The 21333-nt window shown below is 40.3% G+C and overlaps 1 protein-coding gene across 2 annotated transcripts; it reads left to right on the forward strand.

The window, feature by feature from the left end:
* Positions 1 to 2938: 2938 nt before the first annotated feature.
* On the forward strand, positions 2939 to 17952 carry LOC127622331 (histone deacetylase 2-like). Of its 2 annotated transcripts, XM_052096406.1 has the most exons (15): positions 2939 to 3195; positions 3943 to 4055; positions 4902 to 5019; positions 5196 to 5270; positions 8143 to 8281; positions 8761 to 8902; positions 9422 to 9514; positions 10882 to 10990; positions 11352 to 11492; positions 13068 to 13176; positions 14283 to 14413; positions 15036 to 15191; positions 15327 to 15369; positions 17299 to 17341; positions 17573 to 17952. In XM_052096406.1, exons 1-14 carry the CDS (start codon positions 3141 to 3143, stop codon positions 17327 to 17329), a joined length of 1455 nt encoding a protein of 484 aa, XP_051952366.1. In that variant the 5' UTR covers positions 2939 to 3140; the 3' UTR covers positions 17330 to 17341; positions 17573 to 17952. The 2 variants fall into 2 exon arrangements, with proteins under 2 accessions (XP_051952366.1, XP_051952365.1); XM_052096405.1 differs by having other exon boundaries at positions 2940 to 3195; positions 17299 to 17951.
* The last annotated feature ends 3381 nt before the right edge of the window (positions 17953 to 21333 follow it).

Here is a 21333-nt window from a genome sequence, read left to right on the forward strand (position 1 = left end):
TACCTTCGTTGCGGTGCAGAGAACTAAATTCAGCCTGTGCGAGCTGCAATGCACATAAAAGGCATTTGGAAAAGTACGCTTTAGAATCAAGTGCACACCACCCTTGTTACCGGACATAACAGAAGCCCCATCAAAGCCAAAGCCAACGCAAAGAGATGGATCCAACTGTAATGGCTCAATGACTTGCAAAATCTTGGAAGAAATCCCATTAGCGCTCATATCTCCCGTTTCAACGAATCCAGCCGCTCTCTCTTTAACTTTGCCTGCATGAACGTATCTTACACACACAGCCACCAGCTCGCGTTTTAAAATGTCCTTGCATTCGTCAGCCATAATTGCGTAGTAGGTGTATGGTGTCTCATGCAACTCAGACTTGATCTTTCGTAGAAGTAGTGAGGCTGCACATTCAAGTAACTCGTTCTGAATTTCTGCACTCATTAGTCTGGCGTTTTTTGGTATTTCCTGGAGACGATTTTGCACGTTTGGGTCATGCTTGGCAATTAAGCTAAACAGTTCCAAAAAATTGCCCTTATTTAAGGCCTCTTAATTTTCCCTGTGGCCACGTAAAGCAATGCCTTGTTTTGCACAGAACATAACAATGTCAATGACCACTTTCACATGTTCGCGGTTTTTCTCCACAAACGTGCGGTCATCCCGAAAGAGCTGGTTTAAAACAGTACCATGGGTTTTACGGGTTGCTTTATATGCCTCATATTTACAAACGGAAAGTGAATGAGATTTGCTGGCTTGGTGTCTGATGCATGACCTGCGGAGGTGTTTCCAATCTGTGAATCCATCGCAGATGAACGCTTTTTCTGCGCATGCATCGGGAAAATGCCGACATGCTTTGCAAAACACAGCAGTATTTGTTGAACTATATTCAAGCCATGTGAATTCATTATACCATTTTGGGGAAAAGCAACGATTCTTTCCGGCAAACTCAGTGCAACGAAATGTGGTCATCACTGGTTGTGAAGGCGGTTCATCAATTGCAGACAAGTCATTGGGCATTGTGCCGATCTGTGTGGAAGTCTCACCGCTCCACTCCTGTGATGAAATAGGCCGTTGTGTTACTGTGTCCTGAGAAGCCTCAGGTGCCGCTTCACTCGCTGTTGCCTCATAGTAAGCTGAAGCAGACTCAGATGTAGATGGCACATTTTCTCCTTCTCGCTCATCTTTACGTGCTTTTTTAAAAAAGCGTAATATTGTACTTTGCGCACCTGCCATTGTCACTGCATATTAATGAACTCTCACGAAGATGACAGCATATGTTAAGCACAACACGTGACATAAACAAATCAAGTTTGAAAACAGCATTTTACCTCACATTTTATTGCGCAGCATTTTGATTGGTCAATCTATCAATCCTAACAAATCCAATTTATTTTTTTTTTTAAACAATCAGAAATCTCATGTAAATGAGGGGGCCTAGGCCCACCCAGGCCCCCTCGTGGCTACGCCACTGATGTGAAGTGTAATTTAATTGTTTAGTTGGTCTCACATCCCGTTGAATAACATGCGGAGACGGGGTTTATGACCTATACTAGGACCAGTCACCGGGGGGCGATCGAGACGTTTTGGCTTCACTATTGACCAATAGGGGCTGGCTGCAGACTACGGGGCGAGTGGAGCTCCATTCAAAAGCGGAAATACGTCACCTCCACTGCGCCGGAGCGCATATATACGTCACCTCTACTGCGGCCTTATACTGTCTATGACTGCGACCGAGCGCATATATATATATATATATATATATATATTTATTTATTTAACCGAGCGCATATATACATGACCTCACCTAATCTTCACACACAATATCAAAGCAGTATACTACACTTTTACGGTTTATGACTTTTAAATATAATATTATAGTAAAAATAATTTCAGAATTTTCTATTTAAAGCTAAATAACATGCACAAATCAACCAATGTAAAATAATGAAGAAAAATGTCCACAATTTAAGTTTTAATTGTTTTTATGTAAAAAAAAAAACAAACAAAAAAAACAAATAATCTTAAATTTTTACAACACAATAACTGGAGTTGAGGTGACGTATTTCCTGTTTGAGAGTGGAGCTCCAATCGCCCACAGTCTGCAGCCAGACCCTTCTCCTATTGAGGGCTTGTGTGGCACACTTGTCTTGAACGCTTACTTCCAGTCACGTGCACGCGCACTCAAGTGGCCAAGACCGCAAATCAGGCCACTAGTAAAACTGAAATTACTGTCCAACTGTCATATAGAAAGAAAAAAAGATTTGACACAAGAAGCGGTCAATGAAGTTATTATGGTAATGTGGTGAACACTTCAAACGGTTGTTCTAAAATCCCAGCACTTTATTCTTATCTGATATCGTCACAAGAGCAAAAGCGTAACGAAAAAAAAAAAAAAAATTTAAAATAAATATTAAAATATCGTGAATCTCCAGCACCCCTCCATTGTTGCCAACTTAGCGACTTTGTCGCTATTTTTAGCGACTTTTCAGACCCCTTTAGCGACATTTTTTCAAAAAAGCGACTAGCGACAAATCTAGCGACTTTCCAAATATCGCCAGTACTGCAAGCGTGAGGTCTTACTTCCCCGCTGCGTCTGCTCTGTTCAGTGAGCGGCTGAGAGGAGCAGCACATTCCGTTGACTGCACGCCAGCGGACATAGACATGAATGAGCTGCGCATGTGCACGCTGTGTTAGCAGGAACCAATCAGTGATCACATATCAGCTGCCTTCTCCTTTGTTTTAATTCAAAACATTTAATTTGGCCGTTTTTCGGCTATATACTTATATAAAAACAGTATGAGCACGGTTTAGAGGAGATAACCGTTATTATAAACTAAAGTAGGCTACAGTACCGAGAAATTAGGCAGAATGCAAATACGACGCGATGACGTCATTAATATGCTAATGACGCATGACGCATCTGGCGACATTTAGCTACTTTTCGAGCAGGCTTTAGCTACTTTCCATTGAAAATAGTTGGCAACACTGCACAACTCCCCATCCGCCCCCATTTCTGCAGTTACTCCTCCCACTTAACCCTATTTCTATCTTTCTCTTTTTCATTAGGGGCATTAGCGTATATTATCCACAATTTACTGTTGTATTTGTATTTGTATACGGGTGTGTGATTATTCTGCACAGTGGTCATGGCGTACACCCTGCAGAGCGGCACTAAGAAGAAAGTCTGTTATTATTATGACGGTAAGACGCTTCGGTTCCGTTTAATTCGCGATACGAGATAACTCCCGTCCACATTTAACCCAGATCTTTCTAAACCAACACTATCTTCATTATAATCTGAATAAATGTAATATAATCATGTCTGCTGAGTTCTGGTCCAGTACAGTTTATAATGCGACGAGTTTATGAATGAAGTTGTGGCTCGGTTAGCACATATGCTAGCGGTGCTGCTTTGTGTCATCTTATCAAGAGAGTAAATACAGGCTCTGCTAAACTTAGTTCTGTCTTATGATCGCATGTTATTATTGGTAATTGAACGTGTGGGGGTTTTAAATCTTTATGAACTGGTGTGATAAGTTTATTCAGTTTAAAATTATATTGCCGCCAGGGCCTGTGCAGTGATGCGGGTATTGCGCATGCGCAGACCCCAGTACTCGCGAACATACATAAATTATTTGAACTTGATTATCTTCTTTTTAGTGATTTGTGATATGCAGGATTTGTTCCCTCAGTAATTAATATAGTGTGCTGGAAATTAGTGGAAGCTCTTATTTAAAAGAGTTTTCTAGAATTCGTTTTCATTTAGTAGTTATGTCACGGAACTATTTATTTGGTTAGAAATCTCTTGTGAAATGATTTGGATAGTCTGTGTGTAGTAGTCATTGGGATTTGTTGATTAAAAAAAAAAGGTGTTGTTAACTGGGAACTGATCTGTTGGTTTTCTAATGTGTCTTATAATGTGAAAAATATCTATATTTGTCATTCCAGGGGATATTGGAAATTATTATTATGGACAGGGCCATCCGATGAAGCCCCACAGAATCCGCATGACTCATAACCTCCTGTTGAACTACGGCCTGTACAGGAAGATGGAGATTTATGTGAGTTTGGATCCATAAATGACTCATCTTATGAACCCAGTCTGATTCCTTTTAGATTAATAATTAAGTTTGATCCATCGTCCCTCAGTTTGTGAAAACAAAGGAAAACTTGTGTGAAGTACGGCATGTCAATGGGGCAAGGCATTGCACCAGGATACATGTTAAAATCCCTGCTATACAGAAAGTGTGACCTTAAGACTTTAACGTTATACATTTTTAGGTGAGAATAGTTTGATTTAATTGCTAACTAGTTTGGGAAAGGTTATGTCCAATTTTCACCTCACCTGCTGGGCCATAGCTAGTTGGTGAATTGTGGTAACGATTCTAAAGGCCCAAAGGTACAGAAGCCCCCACAACAAATACATAACCAGTGTTAATCTCATCAACTAAATCACTGACAAAGACGTTCATTAACGAAAGGTTCTTTTATCCTCTTTTTGGAATTCCCACTGCTATCTACTGTCATATTAGTTTAAATGTCCCTGATACATCGTAAATTTGATTTTGTCTCTATATATTCAACATTTTCAGTTAGAAATGACTTCGTGTAGTAAGCTTGAGTCTAATAAAACATGTGTTCTATTTAGTAATTTCCAGAGTTGGGGAACATGCTTTTTTTTTAAAGTGTATTACGTTAAGAGCGGCACTGACACCTTGGGACGTAGATGCAGCATCATTCAAAAACATTCGTTTTCAGTTTCAGATACCATTGTAGAAATGTAGTATTCACAGCCAACCAGCCAGGATTGATGAAATACTCACTTTTATTGTGACTTGTGAGATCACTAGAGAACTGGTTGACTTTTTATCTCTGTGTGTGTGATCATGCATTTTGTGACCTTCCAGAGACCTCATAAAGCCATCGCAGAAGAGATGACCAAGTACCACAGTGACGACTACATCAAATTTCTGCGCTCCATTCGGCCAGACAACATGTCAGAGTTTAGCAAGCAGATGCAACGTTGTACGTCTGTGTTACTTTAAAAAAAAAATATTACAAAAATACAGTAATATTCATCAAATGCATGAGGATTTAAATTATCTGAAATATTAAACCATAGAATTAGGATTGTGTAGAATTTTAGAAATGTGGACATGTCTGATGAGTATATGTAATTTGATGTGTGTGTGCTTGTGTAGTTAATGTAGGAGAGGATTGCCCAGTCTTTGATGGTCTATTCGAGTTCTGCCAACTCTCCACTGGAGGTTCTGCAGGTAAGTGACTGCTTTCATGGTCCATGCACATTTTGTTCATGGTAGTCAGTACACAGTGAAACGAGACAACGTTCCTCCAGGACCATGGTGCTACATAAAACAACATAGGACAAACACAGAACCACATGAGACTGCACAGACTAAATAACATACCTATATAAAATGCATGTGCAAATGTGTAAATAAAATTTACACAAATAAATTACTAAACATTAACAGGACAATAGGCACAGTGAGAGACAGTGCAGCGCCGACCAGTACACAGTAGTGCAAAAAGATGACTGTTTCTAAAAATGCCAAATGTAAACATAACATACTATGAGATAGTGTTCTATGCACATAGCAGTTATTGAGGTAGCAGCCAGGTATAAAGTGACAAAAATTAAAGTGCAACTCAGGACACGTGTGTGTGTGTGTGTCAGTGTCAGTCCAGTCTCTGAGTATTGAGGAGTCTGATGGCTTGGGGGAAGAAGCTATTACACAGTCTGGCCGTGAGGGCCAGAATGCTTTGGTACCTCTTGCCAGACGGCAGGAGGGTAAAGAGTTTGTGTGAGGGGTGTGTGGGGTCATCCACAATGCTGGTTGCTTTGCGGATGCAGTGTTTTCGTAAATGTCTTTGATGGAGGGAAGAGAGACCCCGATGATCTTCTCAGCTGTCCTCACTATCCTCTGCAGGACTTTGCGGTCCGAAACGGTGCAAGTCCCAAACCAGGCAGTGATGCAGCTGCTCAGGATACTCTCAATAGTCCCTCTATAGAATGTAGTGGGGATGGGGGGTGGGAGATGCGCTTTTCTCAGCCTTCGAAGAAAGTAGAGACGCTGCTGGGCTTTCTTGGTAATACAGCTGGTGTTTAGGGACCAGGTGAGGTTCTCCACCAGGTAAACACCAAGGAATTTGGTGCTCTTGAAGATCTCCACAGAGGAGCCGTCGATGTTCAGCGGAGAGCGGTCACTCTGTGCTCTCTTAAAGTCAATAACCATCTCTTTTGTGTTGTCCACATTCAGAGGTAGGTTGTTGGCTCTACACCAGTCCGTTAGCCACTGCACCTCCTCTCTGTATGCTGACTCATCGTTCTTGCTGATGAGACCCACCACGGTCGTGTCATCGGCGAACTTAATGATGTGGTTCGAGCTGTCGTGAGTCAGCAGAGTGAACGGCAGTGGACTGAGCACACAGCCCTGGGGGGCCCCAGTCGTCAGTGTGGTGGTGGTGGTGGTGGTGGAGATGCTGTTCCCGACCCGGACTGACTGAGGTCTCCCAGTCAGGAAGTCCAGGATCCAGTTGCAGAGGGAGGTGTCCAGCACCCAGCAGGTTCAGCTTTCCAATCAGGTGCTGAGGAATGATTGTGTTGAATGCTGAGCTGAAGTCTATGAGCAGCATTCGAACATATGAGTCCTTTTTATCTAGGTGGGTGAGGGCCAGATGGAGGGTGGTGGCGATGGCATCGTCTGTTGAACGGTTTGGAAGATACGCAAACTGCAGTGGGTCTAGTGAGGGGGGCAGCTGGGTCTTAATGTGCCTCATGACGAGCCTCTCGAAGCACTTCATGATGATGGCGATGGGACGGTAGTCGTTGAAGCAGGACACTGAAGACTTCTTTGGCATGGGGGACGATGGTGGTGGCCTTGAAGCACGTTGGAACAACGGCGAATGTTGAAGATGTTGGTAAGAACATCTGCCAGCTGGTCTGCACATCCTCTGAGCACTCTGCCAGGATTGTTGTCTGGTCCAGCAGCCTTCCGTGGGTTGACTCTACATAGAGTTTTCCTCACATCAGCCATGGTAAGGCAGAGCACCTGGTCATTGGGAGGAGGGGTGGTCTTCCTCGCCACCACGTCATTCTGTGCTTCAAACCTAGCATAGAAGTCGTTCAGCGCATCTGGAAGGGAGGCATCTTTGTCACAGGCAACTGATGTTGTCCTGTAGTTGGTAATGGCCTGGATGCCCTGCCACATGCGCCGCGGGTCGCCGCTGTCCTGGAAGTGACTGTGGATTCTCTGGGCGTGTGCGAGCTTTGCCTCTCTGATGGCCCGGGACAGTTTGGCCCTCTCTGTTCTTAGGGTAGCCTTGTCGCCTGCTCTGAAGGCGGAGTCTCGGGTCCTCAGCAGCGCATGCACCTCCGCAGTCATCCACGGCTTCTGGTTGGAGCGTGTGGTGATGGTCTTGGAGAAGGTGACATCATCAATGCACTTGATGTTGTAGCTGGTAACTGATGCTGTGTATTCCTCCAAGTTGGTAGGGTCGCCATATGTTGCAGCCTCCCTGAACATGTGCCAGTCAGTACACTCAAAACGGTCCTGAAGAGCAGAGATGGTTCCTGCTGGCTAGGTTTTCACCTGCTTCTGGAGCGGTTGAGTAGCGGTCTATGCTGGAATTAGCATAACAGAGATGTGGTCAGAGTAGCCGTGGTGGAGGCGTGGCTCAGCTCTGTACGTGCCTGGGATGTTTGTGTAAACAAGGTCAAGCGTGTTCGCCCTTCTCGTTGCAAAGTCCCCATACTGATGGAATTTAGGGCGCACTGTCTTGAGATTCTTATGGTTGAAATCTCCGGCGACAATAAACAGTCCGTCAGGGTGAGCGTTCTGCAGTTCGCTCATAGCCCCTTACAGTTCACAGAGCGCTTCCTTAGCGTTAGCGCTGGGGGGGATGTAAACTCCGCTGGTAGTTATTGACTAGTGATAAAATCATAAAAAAATAGCAGCACTGTTGAATATCAGCTAATGCTGTATATCAGTATAGATCACTAGTTCATTTACCTGATTTTGTGAGGGCTTGTGGAAAGGTAGATCACATTTTTTGCAAGTTCTCTAATGGATTAATTATTTTTTTAAATCACCCTTTTCTCTCCTTCACTGCACTTTCCTGATACAGCTGGTGCTGTGAAGTTGAACAGGCAGCAGACTGACATTGCAGTAAACTGGGCCGGTGGTCTTCATCATGCTAAGAAATCGGAAGCATCAGGATTCTGCTATGTCAATGACATTGTTCTCGCCATTCTGGAACTGCTCAAGTGAGCTGTCTATCAAACTCACATTTGCTTTCCAGATTCACTTTGATATTTATGGGATAGTTCACTTAAATGAAAATTCTGTCATTTACATTGTTACATAGCCATTTTAGTTTAGTTCTTCTGTGGAACACAAAAGGAGATGTTAGGCAAATGTTATTCTCAGTCAACATTCACTATAATTGCATATTTTTCCCATACACTGAAAGTGAATAGTGACTGAGGATGTCAGCCCTTAACATTCTGCCTAACATCTCCTTTTGCGTTCCATGAAAAAAGAAAGTCATACAGATTTGGGGCAACATGAGGTTTAAGTAAGTTATGACTGTGTGAACTGTCCCTTTAAGTGCATTATTAACAAATGGAGTCTGCTAAACATGATTATACTTTACAGGCAGAGTTTGTTAAGCTTTTTGGGGGGTTGGATTCCTGTTGTCTTGAAAACTTCCTCCTTATTCCTCCTGATTGTGTGTTTCTCACAGGTATCACCAGAGGGTGCTGTATATCGACATTGATATTCATCATGGAGATGGCGTAGAGGAGGCATTTTACACCACTGACAGAGTGATGACCGTGTCCTTCCACAAATATGGCGAATATTTTCCTGGCACAGGAGACCTGCGGGTGCGAGGCCATCTCTCATTATACAGCACTGACAGGGTGGAAAGAGCTGTCTTAAAGGAAACAGCTAGGGAGACATTTTATAAATAGTCAGCAATCAGAAGTCATCTTTTTCATTGTTTTTGTACATAATGATCACTCTTGTTCATGTTTTTACCCATATCACAGTTAATGGTCAAGATTAGAAAACATTCATTTACCTCATTTTAGTGTAAACCCATATGACTTTCTTCAATAGAATGCAAAAGATGTTATACAGAATGTTTTAGTCACTATTCACTTTCATTGAAAGGAAATAAGATGCAATTATAGTGAACGGTGACTGAGGCTAACATTCTGCCTAACATCTCATTTTGTGTTCCATGGAAGAAAGCAAGTTATATCGGGTTGTAATGACATAAGGGTGAGTTAACAATTACAGATGTTTTCATATATGGGTGAACTATCACTTTAAAGTCATATGAATGAGATGTAACAAATCTCTGGATTGAAAACAGTTCTATGTTTTTCTATGTTTTTCAGGATATTGGTGCTGGAAAAGGGAAATATTATGCAGTAAACTTCCCTCTGAGAGATGGAATTGATGATGAGTCATATGAGCAGATATTTAAACCTGTGAGTGTGAGCTTCTAATGTTCTTTTTATGTAATCAAAATTCAGAGTAGTCTGTTTGTGTATTTAATCTTACATCATAGCAGTAGATGTTTGAATTAGGGTTGTTACTATACTAATATTTTCAATACCAATGATTCTCACAAAAAGGAATATACTATAAAACACACTCCCTTTATTTAAAGAGTTAATTTATATAAATATTATATGTGCTAAAATAAAGAACCAAGCTATATTAGAAAAAATTAAAACTAAAGAATGAAGATACAAATTAGATTTATGTATCTTGCAAAGACAGTGCATCTCACGGAAGAGATGCGTTTTTAGATGTTTCTTGAAAGTAGCTAAAGAACCAGCTGCTGTGATGGAGTTCGGAAAGGTCGTTCCACCAGCGAGGAACTGTGGAAGTGAAAGTCCTGGAAAGCGATTTTGTGCATCTATGATATGCCGCCACGAGGTGCCGCTCACCCGCTGATTGTAAGCTTCTGGAGGGCACAGAGTAAAAAAAAAGATCAAGTAGTAGTGAGTCTAGATCGGGGGGTGCAGAGCCAGTTGCTGTTCTAGAAACTACTTGATGCGAGCACCCATTAGTGTTCAATTAAGAGAGGTGTGACGTGTGTTCTCTTGAAGACCACATGCACTGCTGCGTTCTGGATCAATTGCAGAGCTTTGATTGTACATCCAGAAAGTCCTGCCAGAAGAGCTTTGCAGTAGTCCAGTCTGGACATAACAAGAGCCTGGGGAAAGTGTTTTGTAGCATGCTCTGATAGGAAACATCTGATTTTCCTAATGTTGTACTGTGCAAATCTGCATGATCGGCTGTCTTTGCGATGTGGTCCATGAAGTTCGGCTGATCGCCAAACAACCTCAAGATTTCTGTCTGTCCTGGATGTTGCAATTGTTGAGTCTTTGCTAGATTCATTTGGAGTTGATGTTCTTTCATCCAACACACACACACATATATATATATATATATATATATATATATATATATATATATATATACACATATACACACCAGGTACATACAGATACATATTACAATACAAATGAAGCAAACAGTGCTTGGGGTTTTTGGGTATCCAGCAGCAGAATCAAAGATTCAAATATCACAAAATTGAAAAAAGTCAAATGTAAAATAAAAACCAATGAAATATTAAAAAGATAACAGCTTGTGTTTACGGCCTCTAGACCAGCTTTGAACATTCTCTGACCAGCTTAACGAAAAACATTCCTAGTATGCATGTTTGACATCCCCAATTGTGTATGTATGTGATCATCGAATGTCTAAAGTGACTGAAAGTGCCTGGCCAGTCCAGTGTTATTGCAGTGTAGTTTTGATAAAACTGTGTTTGTATCTGTGTGTGCAGGTGATGTCTAAAGTGATGGAAATGTATCAGCCCAGTGCAGTGGTGTTACAGTGTGGTGCAGACTCTCTCTCTGGAGACAGATTGGGCTGCTTCAACCTCACCATCCGCGGTAAGCAGCATGATATCACACAAGTTTTCAGCAATGTTCTGATGTGTTTAGGGTTGGGAATCAAGAACTGGTTCTCCAGTATGTTTGTAGTTTTCCTCATAAACACTAACATAATTGTTATAGAACCAGAATCATTGAGTGAAATTAGAAATGTTAAATTCCTTATGATTCCATATAAATGCACTGCTTGCTCTCTGTGGCAAAGTTTACCATAAAAGGATTATTATTGAGTTTGTTCATTGAAAATGTGGATCTACCTGATGCATTTCTCTCTTTTAAAGACGCATTCCTTTATTATCACATTCATGCAGAGCTTTCTCTTTACTGAGTTTAAACTGAATTCTTCTGATTTCTCTTTAAGGTCATGCGAAATGTGTGGAGTACATAAAGTCGTTTAACCTGCCATTAATGATGTTGGGTGGTGGGGGCTACACCATCCGTAATGTGGCTCGCTGTTGGACATACGAGACAGCCGTGGCCTTGGACACAGACATACCTGATGGTACAAACATGTTAGCATTTCCGCCTCGTTTATGGGCTTGATCCAAATGCAAATGATCTGATCTCTAGTCTCTCCATAATCATTTGTACAACTCACTTTATTTTATTCATTGATTTTCTCCCCAATTTGGCATGCCAAATTCCCAATGCACTCTTAAGTCCTCGTGGTGGCATAGTGACTTGCCTCAATCCGGGTGGTGGAGGACGAATCTCAGTTTCCTCAGTGTCAATCCGCACCCCTTACCACATGGCTTGTTGAGAGCGTTACCGCAGACCTAGCGCATGTGAAGGCTTCATGCTATTCAATGCGGCATCCACGCACAACTCTCCACGCGCCCCACTGAGAGCGAGAACCACATTATCGCGACCGCGAGGAGGTTAACCCAATGTGACTACCCACCCTAGCAACCGGGTCTATTGGTTGCTAAGGAAGCCTGACTGGTGTCACTCAGCACAACCTGGATTCGAACTTGTGACTCCAGGTGTGGTAGTCAGTGTCTTTACTTGCTGAGCTACCCAGGCCCCCACAAATCACTTTATTGATATTAGTGCATTAATGTTATAAAGTGGAAAATCATGGGTTGTTTTATGTATTCTGCCCATTCAGAAAAACATCTGTCTATTCAATCTTTCAGTAACGCAAAGCAACTGCATAGCATTGCCCTAAAAACCTACACAGAAAATAACCTGGTAAAGCCATTCTGCACACCCAAGCAATCACTTTGTCACCACACAAACCAGCTTAATAACACTTTAGCAACCACCAAAAACACCCTAGGAATTCAATTGCATATCAACCAGCCAGATCAATGTAGTAACTGCCTATCAACCTCCCAAAAGAACCAAGTAGCCACCTAGCACTGCCCTAGCATTTGCCTAGCAACCACTCAGAACACATTTTTGGAACGCTCTCAGGAAGCTATTTCCAGTCATGTCAGTGCAGCTCCTATCTATTTGAACAGTGGAAAACTAAAATCCCAAAAACGGTTGGTCAAGATTACCATCAAAGAACATTTCAAATCAGTAGTAAAATCTGACAACACTGGAATCATAAATTGTGCTCCTTTTCCTCTGATTACGCTAAAAGAAACACAATTTTCCTGGCTTGTGTAGCTAATGCGCATGCACGTTCTTGAGTTGATTGACAGGTGATGTCTGTATCTAAAAGGTGATTGGCTGTTTTACCTCTAAGATGGGACTTCCGTTGATGTTTGTTGCTTACATTTTTCCCATTAATTTCTGTCTCTGCTAAGTATTCTCTGGAATACCTTAGAGAACAAGTTCTACATCTCTTCAAACTACATAATATTTGGAAAACCTTCAAACTAACTTTCAAAAGTTTAAACTTTATGGCAAGGCATTAAGCCAACATTATAATTTTGTATTTAATCTTTTATTTTTTATTGAAAGTACCTTCAGGAAGCGGCTGTAAGTGTTTTTTTATTTTTTATTTTATGAAATGGTATGCAGCAAAATGTTCCTACTCCCTGAGGATATCACTGAAATAATGTATCTATATCTCTATAGACTGTGTCTGTTTGTGAAAAGTGGTTTCTCTCTGTCTCTCATTTTGTAGAGCTGCCATATAATGACTACTTTGAGTATTTTGGTCCTGACTTTAAACTGCACATCAGTCCGTCCAACATGACCAATCAGAACACACAGGAGTACATGGACAAGATCAAGTATGTACTGCTTTCAAACATAAATACAAAAGGATGTTAGATTCAGAGGTTGTGCTACAAATCATCCTTACTTTGATTGTACATTTTCCGCTCTTATTTTTATCCATGGGTACGGCGCTCTTTTGTGGGTTCTTGGGTTTTTCTTTTTATTCTGCTCTTGCAGTGTCTTGTGATCTAGTCACCCGATTACCCCTTCAACCATGGTGAAAATAATACATTTGGTTGGTCACTCTGCTAATACAAATTAATTCCAGAACCCTATAAAATAATTATTTAAAACAATATTTATTGGCTGTATTGACACACTAAAACAGGAGAAAAAATGCAAATAAATGTTTCTATCAAAATTATACAGAGTGTTCTTTTTTTTCTTCTCACCTTTCTCCCCAATGCCCAATGGCATGCCCAATTCCCAATGCACTCGAAGTCCTCGTGGTGGCATAGTGACTCGCCTCAATCCGGGTGGCCGAGGACAAATCTTAGTTGCCTCCGTGTCTGAGACTGTCAATCAGCACATCTTATCCACGTGGCTTGTTGAGCATGTTACTGTGGAGACGTAGTGCGTGTGGAGGCTTCAGGATATTCTCCATGGCATCCACACACAACCCACCACATGCCCCACCAAGAGCGAGAACCACATTATATTGACTACGAGGAGGAGTGTACCCTCCCTAGCAACAGGGCCAATCTGGTTGTTCAGGAGACCTGGCTGGAGTCACTCAGCACACCCTGGATTCGACCTCGTGACTCCAGGGGTGGAAGTCAGCTGAACGTCTTGACTGGCTGAGCTACTCAAGCCCTGATAGAAACATTTCTTAATTTTCGGTCAGTGATTCGGTAAATAAAAGACATTTTTCGATTAATGCAACCCCTGGTTAGAATGGATCTAGGAAGAGACTTTTTTTTATGTGAAAGAGTAATCCATTTGTATAAATTGTGGCATACTCTGTTCAATATAATTTATGCCTGCATAAAACAGTGTACAGTTTTGGTCATTTATACATACATTTCTTTCAGTTAGAGACTTAATATTAAGGGTGGCCATTGTTATTAAAAACTAGAAGTTGTCCAGTTGCCTGAGTGTGTTTGCTCTGTGTTTATCACAGGCAGCGTTTGTTTGAGAACCTGCGAATGCTTCCTCATGCTCCTGGTGTCCAGATGCAGGCCATTCCAGAAGACAGTATTCCAGATGACACCGTAGATGAAGACATGGAGGACCCAGATAAACGCCTTTCCAGTAAGATCCACACATAGTTCACTCTCTCTCAACAGCTGAGGAATATATATATATATATATATATATATATATATATATATATATATATATATTCCATTTTGTCTCTTACATCGTTTCCATTTCTGTCATGTTTCAAGATCACACCCAGTATGAAAATTTATTGTTTGAAAATCAATTCCACATAGCTGTATATTTAAGCAATCAGCACCCCTGTAATTCAACAAACAAAATATCTTGTGTTGCGATTTTTACAACAAAAACTTTCACTTGAACAAGATGTGGTTCTTACAACAGTTCTATATACAAGTTAATGTTGAATACAACATTTGGCCAGTTAGTATGTATATTATATTTTCTCTACCAACACAAACAGTTCTAAATGCCTCAGTGGAGTGATACAAACAATGAAGGGTTGCAGTGCTGTTATAAGAAATATCAGCATGATTGAAATGTTGCCAATCAAATAAGAGGAACATATCTAACTTTTTCTTAATCTGAAATGCTCTTATTGGCTGATTTGATTTGATGGATTTCAGTGAGGACAGAAACATGTCTAGATGCACTTCAGATTCTGTTCCAGCTCATACATGTCTGCTCTCCTGTTGTTTGTGTCCGTGTCTAGTCCGTGCATCTGATAAGAGAATTGCCTGTGATGAGGAGTTCTCTGACTCTGAAGATGAAGGAGAGGGTGGTCGCAGAAATGTTGTCAATCACAAGAAGGGAGCCAAAAGAACACGTATAGAGGAGGAGAAGAAAGAGGCAGAAGAGAAGAAAGCTGGTAAGAGTTTGATAGAGCTGAGAATAGCATTTAATTGGTGATCTGTTGATAAGTGAGCATGCATTCTAGACGAGGTACTACACCCCATTCCAGTGCGTAATGTATTTATTTAATTATTTTCTTCCCATAATTCAGAAGAGAAAGAAGAGGAAATCTCAGAAAAAGCTGAGGCAAAAAGGTAAGGAAAGCACACAAAGAATGCAAAAAGGTAAAGAAGGCACAAAGAATTAAGTCAGGTGTTCAGATTAAATTATGCATTTTTGTGTTGTGATGACTAGTAAGATGCGTGGGCTTCTGGGACTTATGCTCAGAATGTTGTTTATCACCTTTTGCTTATCATGGTTGATTAATTTAACGTTCAGTCTTGCACATTGTATGAAGCATTTAACACCCTCTTTTTAAGCGCACCATGGCATAAGCTTTCCCATTAATTTTCTCCAGAGATTTAAAAAACAGAAAATGTAATAAAGGGTTATGCAATGAACTAAAGCAACCAGTTCCAAGATCAGTCATGAAAATCCAAAAACTGCATATTTTAGGAATGACTGAACTGCTCATTCCATTGAGCATTGCAAATGATATTACTGAATCAGAAACTATGGTACAATTTGACCTATAGTCAGTGTTTGTAAGTCTAACATACTCTAAACATAATTAGTTTATTCCAAAATCTAGTCAAAATATATTGTGTATTTTCTGTGATTGAAATGCAAGAGCTGAACACCTGTACGATAAACTTTGCTAAAGGGTTGTGAATGCGCTGTTTCCTTAAAAATGCGCTGCACATAACTCAATATACTAAACTGTTTAAATGTACGAAATTCACAACCAAGTAACTTCTAAAAAGTAGCTAATACTTTAGTGTATTTATTATATACTATCATTTCAGGAAGTCAGGTTTTCTCATGTTGCTTAATCTGACATATTACACATTCATCTTTATTAGGTTTGATCTACGTTTAAATAATTGTTAGTAGTTTATATATTTTTTTTAAAACATTTTAATATTTGGTTTGTTACAGTTTGATAATTTTATTATTGTCATTTTGCACTTTACCTTCAACTAAGATTTGTATTTTGTTGACTAAATTTATATGCCATTTTAGTCAGAGTAAAATTGACTACAATTAATGAATATACCGTGAAATATTGACAACATTTTCATCAAATGACAAATTATGACTAAAATGAAAATTAACATATATACAAAAAATATAAGTTGTTTGGGAGTGTAGGGTGACTGCCTCAATTTAGTTATCTGTCTTCAGGATTATGGGCAGTGTAGTCCTTCATTGTAAATTTCGCAGTTAACCCATTTTCTAAAAAACAAGAAAGAATAGGACTGACCTGTGGCTTATACCGGAGCATGGGATTATAGAAAAAGAACAGCTTTCCAAGCTCTGACACATTGAATGATGGAGTGTTTGTGCATGTATGCATTATGACCTACATTTAAATATTTTGTAGTTTCATTTTAATATAATTTTCCACTAATTACAAACACTCAACTCAAATCTACCTTAAAACCTGTTATTTTGTCAGGTCCCATTAGGCTTGGTTAGGGTAGCAAGACTCTAGAGCACTTAAAAAGAGAAAAAGATGGAGGCCTGGGCAGCTCAGCGAATATTGACGCTTACCACGACACCTGGAGTCTCATGTTCGAATCCAGGGCATGCTGAGTGACTCCGGTCAGGCTTCCTAAGCAACCAGGTCAGGCCACGAGGTCAACCTCCTCATGGTCGCTATAATGTGGTTCGCTTTCTATGCTACACGTGCGTGGATGCCGCAGGGAATAACTTGATCCTCCACACGTGCTAGGTCTCCGCTGTAACGCGCTCAACAAGCCACGTAATAAGATGCGAGGATTGATGGTCTCAGACGCGGAGGCAACTGAGATTCATCCTCCGCCACCCAGATTAAGGCGAGTCACTACGCCACCACGAGGACTTGGGAGTGCATTGGGAATTGGGCTTTCCAAATTAGGGAGAAAATATAAAGATAAGTGAAGCAGATTCTGTCATTCGGTGGTATTAGAAAAATACCCCAGTGCTGTTAGAATGCTTATCTGTTTTGTGTGTGGATTACTAACATGAGTTTCATTTTCCAGTGTGAAGACTGAACAGACGAGCAGTGCCTGAGATGGCCCAAGGGTATGAATACATGCTAACTCAGGCTCTTAGAGCAGAGAGCGTTCCTTCACTGTTTTTTGGACTTGACTCTTTAAGCATTATATTTATTACTCTGTGTTTAGACGAGTGTTTGCCAGTAAAGTTCCCTTTGTATCATTGTGACTTATTGGATCTTGAAGCAGCTGACAGCATTTAGAGGTCTAACTCTGCCTGTCTCTCTCTTTTTCACCCTTTTCTCCTTCCTCCGAGAAGCCTGTTTCTGTCTCCAGGCCTCTGGGGTCATTTTTTGGAATAAAGTTTGGAAACTGTTTTGTACATGTTTGAGAGAGCATAATGTGGATGTCCTGATGACATTTTGATTTCTTATGTTTAAATTTGGTATTTTGTATTTGAATATTAAAATTGTTTTATAATAATATGTGGTGACGTCTATAACTTTAATAACTATGTGAAATCCAGTTAAGAATACAAATGAAAAACAGTGGTGGTAATTAAGCTACAGTAAATTTGCATTAACTTTAAAGATTTGTTTGGTGGACCTGATTATATCATGTAAAAATATGAAAATCAGTTGGATTTATGTTATTTTATGAAATGAGTGACTAAAAAGTTAAATGCTGTCAAAACTAACAATTAACAGTTATTAAAAAGAATACCTTTTGCCATCCAGCGCATGGTTTTCATATAAACGTTTTAATAAATATTGATATAAAAAATTATAATTTTTTTAATTGTAACCAGTAGTCTAGACTAGAGCAGCAAGGGGTTTACCCCAAGAGATTTGTAATGGAAATGCAAGAGATTTGTGTGGAAAAAGGGGTGGTATAAATCTGGCAGTGCCACTTGGTTAACCATGTGCTGACCTGTCAAAATCAGAAATTTGTATCGACTGTGGAGTGGTTGAACCATGTCAGCAAAGATTTTTATGAACCACCTGTAGTACGAACCCAGTGCATTTGAATGCTGTCTGGCTGTTAAATTCCCATGAGCCATGTCTTCTGGTAAATACAGCCTCTCCACAATCCAATCTGAGAGGCTTCCGGATCATGAGCACCACTTTGAAAGAGTGCCTCTTCTCTCCTTTCCTGCTATCCATATTTTTTGGACCAACCACTGCTTTCTGTTTTCGATCTCTATAAAAAGCAATGTAAAAACTAGCAATTTGAGTACAAAACAACTGCTGCTTTGCCTGAAACACTCAAGTGTTAGTTGGGCTCAACTTGTAGTTGAACAATATCAACATAACTTACTTGGGTCCATAGCTTTACATCACCCACCCACTCCTAACTACGGTCATTGTGAAACTAAAGTATCGCCAATATGGAGCCAGGCTTATATATATATATATATATATATATATATATATATATATATATATATATATATATACACACATACACACACACACAGTGGGTACGGAAAGTATTCAGACCCCCTTAAAGTTTTCACTCTTTGTTATATTGCAGCCATTTGCTAAAATCATTTAAGTTCATTTTTTTTCCCTCATTATTGTACACATAGCACCCCATATTGACAGAAAAACACAGAATTGTTGACATTTTTGCACATTTGTTAAAAAAGAAAAACTGAAATATCACATGGTCCTAAGTATTCAGACCCTTTGTTCAGTATTCAGTAGAAGCACCCTTTTGATCTAATACAGCCATGAGTCTTTTTGGGAAAGATGCAACAAGTTTTTTACATCTGGATTTGGGTATCCTCTCCAGTTCTGTCAGGTTGGATGGTAAACGTTGGTGGACAGCCATTTTCAGGTCTCTCCAGAGATGCTCAATTGGGTTTAAGTCAGGGCTCTGGCTGGGCCATTCAAGAACAGTCACGGAGTTGTTGTGAAGCCACTCCTTCGTTATTTTAGCGGTGTGCTTAGGGTCATTGTCTTGTTGGAAGGTGAACCTTCGGCCCAGTCTGAGGTCCAGAGCACTCTGGAGAAGGTTTTCGTCCAAGATATCATCTTTCCCTCGATTGCAACCAGTCGTCCTGTCCCTGCAGCTGAAAAACACCCCCACAGCATGATGCTGCCACCACCATGCTTCACTGTTGAGACTGTATTGTACAGGTGATGAGCAGTGCCTGGTTTTCTCCACACATACCGCTTAGAATTAAGGCCAAAAAGTTCTGTCTTGGTCTCATCAGACCAGAGAATCTTATTAATCACCATCTTGGAGTCCTTCAGGTGTTTTTTAGCAAACTCCATGCGGGCTTTCATGTGTCTTGCACTGAGGAGAGGCTTCCGTCGGGCCACTCTGCCATAAAGCCCCGACTGGTGGATGGCTGCAGTGATGGTTGACTTACTACAACTTTCTCCCATCTCCCGACTGCATCTCTGGAGCTCAGCCACAGTGATCTTTGGGTTCTTCTTTACCTCTCTCACCAAGGCTCTTCTCCCCAGATAGCTCAGTTTGGCCGGACGGCCAGCTCTTTGAAGGGTTCTGATCGTCCCAAACGTCTTCCATTTAAGGATTATGGAGGCCATTGTGCTCTTATGAACCTTAAGGGCAGCAGAAATTGTTTTTGTAACCTTGGCCAGATCTGTGCCTTGCCACAATTCTGTCTCTGAGCTCTTCAGGCAGTTCCTTTGACCTCATGATTCTCATTTGCTCTGACATGCACTGTGAGCTGTAAGGTCTTATATAGACAGGTGTGTGGCTTTCCTAATCAAGTCCAATCAGTATAATCAAACACAGCTGGACTCAGTTGAAGGTGTAGAACCATCTCAAGGATGATCAGAAGAAATGCACAGCACCTGAGTTAAATACATGAGTGTCACAGCAAAGGGTCTGAATACTTAGGACCATGTGAGTTTTTCTTTTTTAATAAATGTGCAAAAATGTCAACAATTCTGTGTTTTTCTGTCAATATGGGGTGCTGTGTGTACAATAATGAGGAAAAAAAATGAACTTAAATGATTTTAGCAAATGGCTGCAATATAACAAAGAGTGAAAAATTTAAGGGGTCTGAATACTTTCCGTACCCACTGTATATATATATATATATATATATATATATATATATATACAAATTGAATACACTCATCACATTATCCGCTAGAACATATGCAGATGTGAAAACAGTGGAAACCAGAAAGCAAAAACAGTCTTCCAAATCGTGAAACAACACCACATTCAGGAAAAGGTGGTTAGAGCCCAAAAGTGCTGCCTACTTTAACTCTCTTGGTTCTGGAAGGATTTTTCCAATTCATTTTTATTTCATCAAAATCCTTCATAGATATTTTCTCAGCTATGAACCAAATAAACTATCTCTGAGGTAAATCCCAACGTTACAAACTTTGATTTGAAGCAAAAGTATATTTGAAAATGAAAATTGGACAAAAAGACAAAGGGTACAAAACTGTTGACTTACCGTCTTCAGTGAGGGAATGACTACAATCCCATGAAGCATTGCAAAAGACAATCAAATAAAAAATATGGAAAAATGTAAAACTACTGATTTAAAGTTGTTGATTATAAGTATATGACCAATATATTTGAATTTTATTACAAAATAAACAAACTTATGCAAATGTATAAGTAGTTTAGGAGTGTAGACAGATCGTCTCGATTGCGTAATTCACAGTGAGTGAATGAGTGGGCGGTCTCAGCTGGGCTCTTTTGGTGTGCTTTATTTGCTGCAATTCTCTGATTGGTGGCTCTCTCTTCAGGATCATGGGTAGTGTATTTCTTCACCAGAAATTCCACCATTAAATATTTTTGTTTAATTATTTTATAAAGATGAAATAATGTGGACTGATGACTTCAACAGAAGCATGTGCCATCAAATAACGACCTTCAAACTCACGGTAGGTCTGTCTTTAAAAGTTTATATGGTTAAAAATCTATTTTGAAAATGAATGGTATTTCTACTAGACTGTTGCACTCTACTGTCATAAAGCATCGTCGGGTAGCACAGTTGCTGTCAGGGTGTTAGATACTGGGCCACATAAGACCATTGTACCACAGGCATTGAACCCATTTTGTAAGAGATTTTTTTAATACTTC

This window comes from Xyrauchen texanus, chromosome 28 (genome assembly GCF_025860055.1).
Source record: "Xyrauchen texanus isolate HMW12.3.18 chromosome 28, RBS_HiC_50CHRs, whole genome shotgun sequence".
Classification (NCBI taxonomy): Eukaryota; Metazoa; Chordata; class Actinopteri; order Cypriniformes; family Catostomidae; genus Xyrauchen; species Xyrauchen texanus.